The sequence below is a fragment of the Porites lutea genome, chromosome 9 (assembly GCF_958299795.1).
Source record: "Porites lutea chromosome 9, jaPorLute2.1, whole genome shotgun sequence".
Classification (NCBI taxonomy): domain Eukaryota; kingdom Metazoa; phylum Cnidaria; class Anthozoa; order Scleractinia; family Poritidae; genus Porites; species Porites lutea.
The window spans coordinates 31,766,469-31,768,908 of NC_133209.1; the positions used below are offsets into that span (position 1 = coordinate 31,766,469).

General features: G+C 41.9%; 1 protein-coding gene across 1 annotated transcript in view; it reads left to right on the forward strand.

Annotated features, from left to right (window-relative positions):
- Positions 1–251: 251 nt before the first annotated feature.
- Positions 252–2,440, forward strand: part of LOC140947399 (ruvB-like 1) — a 14,300-nt gene continuing 12,111 nt past the window's right edge. Inside the window, exon 1 of the mRNA XM_073396486.1 lies at positions 252–485. Within this exon, the coding sequence (XP_073252587.1) occupies positions 345–485 (141 nt within the window). The 5' untranslated portion in view covers positions 252–344. The remainder of the gene's footprint in view (positions 486–2,440) is intronic.

The following is a 2,440-nucleotide window of genomic DNA, read 5'->3' on the forward strand; positions in this document are numbered from 1 at the left end:
TCATTGCTGTTACTACAGATGACTAATTAGTCTTTAGCCCTTGAAAAATGTAAAAGAAACGAATAAAATTTACTTGAAATTATTCTGGTACAAGGTTTTTGTCCACTGGAAATTAAAATTACTCAATTTTCTGGTGGATTCCGTCTTAATCTTTATTTCATCTTTTACATCTATTATGTCAGTTCTCTCCAATGACGAAAAGGCCCTGGGAACTAGTGAGACTGGGGCTGCTTAGCAGCCTGGCAAGTTTAGCAGTTTGCAGCAGTCAGTTGTCAAGTTACATTCTCATCAAACTTCACAGACATTTCCCTCGCTAATCGTCTTTGCGATCGAAAAACCAAAGAATGAAGATCGAGGAAGTAAAAAGTACAACTAAAACACAGCGAATAGCTGCACACAGCCACATCAAAGGGCTTGGGCTGGACGAAAATGGCGAAGCTTTAGCAATGGGATCAGGCCTCGTGGGTCAAGAAACAGCTCGTGAGGTACTGTGTTACTTCTTTACCAAAGTATTTAATACAATACAAACTTTAATGACACTCCCTAACGAGAGTTTTTCTGTGACGATAATAATAAATTTACAAGATAGCTCGTCAGAACGATAGTAAGTTAAATCTAAAAATTTATGATACAATGGTTTACTACTGTAGATAAAAAGAGTAAGAAAGCTAAAATATAGTCGCTAGAATTACATTGAATGAATTAGTTTCTGATGCAAAATCAAAACAGACCCTAAGATTATAAGCTAAGGCCGACAAGAAAGAAAGCGACGAATAAATTGGCTCTAAGTTAACGCTTAAAATTAAGAACAGAGTTGCAGAGTTTAAAGGAATTGTCCGAACTATTCCACATGCTTATGTATCGGTCAAATCGAAGCTTCAACATGTCCCCCCCGGGCAACCCCCCGGGCATTTGACTGTTTTGAAAATTATTGTTCAAATTCCCCCCTACCCTAGCCTGATTCTCAGACGTCCGAGGTCGTTCGCGGTCCCTTTCGCTTCCCTCCCTCTCCCGTCTGATATACTCTGTGCGAAGTCGTGTTCGTGACGTCAGAGTCATTGCCAATTTTCACCAATCAGAGCGCGTGTACCATATTTCGAGAAGTGTGGAATGTATGGAATGTAATTTCCCACACATCGAGTCAAATCAAAATGGCGGAAGATGTGGAAGGTTTCGATTCAGCCGTGCAAAACGCTTGCCAAGTTTTTGGCGTGGAAACACTGTTCCCCGAACAGTTCAAAGCGCTTAAAACGTTTGTTTATGGTACTGACGTCCTTCTGAACTTGCCAACGGGGTTTGGAAAGTCTCTTGTGTTCCAGATGGCTCCTTTAGTTCACGCCGAGTTATCACGAGGCCGCGATGGATTTGCAGCGAACCCAGTAATAATTATAATATCCCCTTTAGTGAGCCTCATGGAAGATCAAACAAGTTACTTACGGAAATGTGGCATCTCAGCTTGCTCGATAGGAGAGGATAAGGTACTTGACATGAGGATTGAGAAAGGAGAGTGCTGCGTGGTATTTTCTTCCATGCTTCATTTCTTACGCGCGTTGTGATTGGCTTTTCATATACACAAAGGGCTCTGACGTCACGAACACGACTTCGCACAGAGTATATCAGACGGGAGAGGGAGGGAAGCGAAAGGGACCGCGAACGACCTCGGACGTCTGAGAATCAGGCTACCCCTACCCAGGCCAAAATGCCGTTCAAATGCCCCACACTATGGTCCATCTAGGTGGTCAAATGCCCTCACCCCGGGGACGTTTCACAGGCACAAAACTGACAGAGGGACAGCGGAAACGCCTTCAGTTGTCGAACAAAATCTTTATAAATATAACAAAACTGAGAAACACTGTTAGCGTATTTACTAAGAACAAAGTTCTCGTGCAAAGCGGCGGAAATCGCTGCTACAAGCTCACTGAATGCTCAAAGCGTTCTATAAAAGAAGACCCCATCTATTGAGATTACTATATCATGACCATTTCACTGATATGCATCATCGCTCACCTTATTAACTAACATACTTGCAGTAGGTCAAAGTAGTTGACCTGAGCTTTTTATTTTATTTTATTTTATGTTGTTGTATAGAATCGCCGGTATAGGTATTGTATTTCATTGTATAAAACACAACAATAAAATACATTCATACATTCAAAGCCTGAATCCAGTATTAAAATTGTAAATACTTCAAATACGTACAGCACAAAGCTTGTTTAATTAAGCCCTTTCCTCGAAACCAATTGGCCACAAAGGCACGATCTTTTCCACGAAAATCCTCTAACACCGCTTCCCCCATGATAGCTCGCCACGCCAAAGATTTTACATGAAATCGAGGGTTCATGATCAGTTCAAATTCCTAACCCCTAAAGCATGGGGATCAAATTCCCCACCCCCTGGAAGACTCTGATAATCAAATTCCCTCCTCCCCGGGACGGCAAAG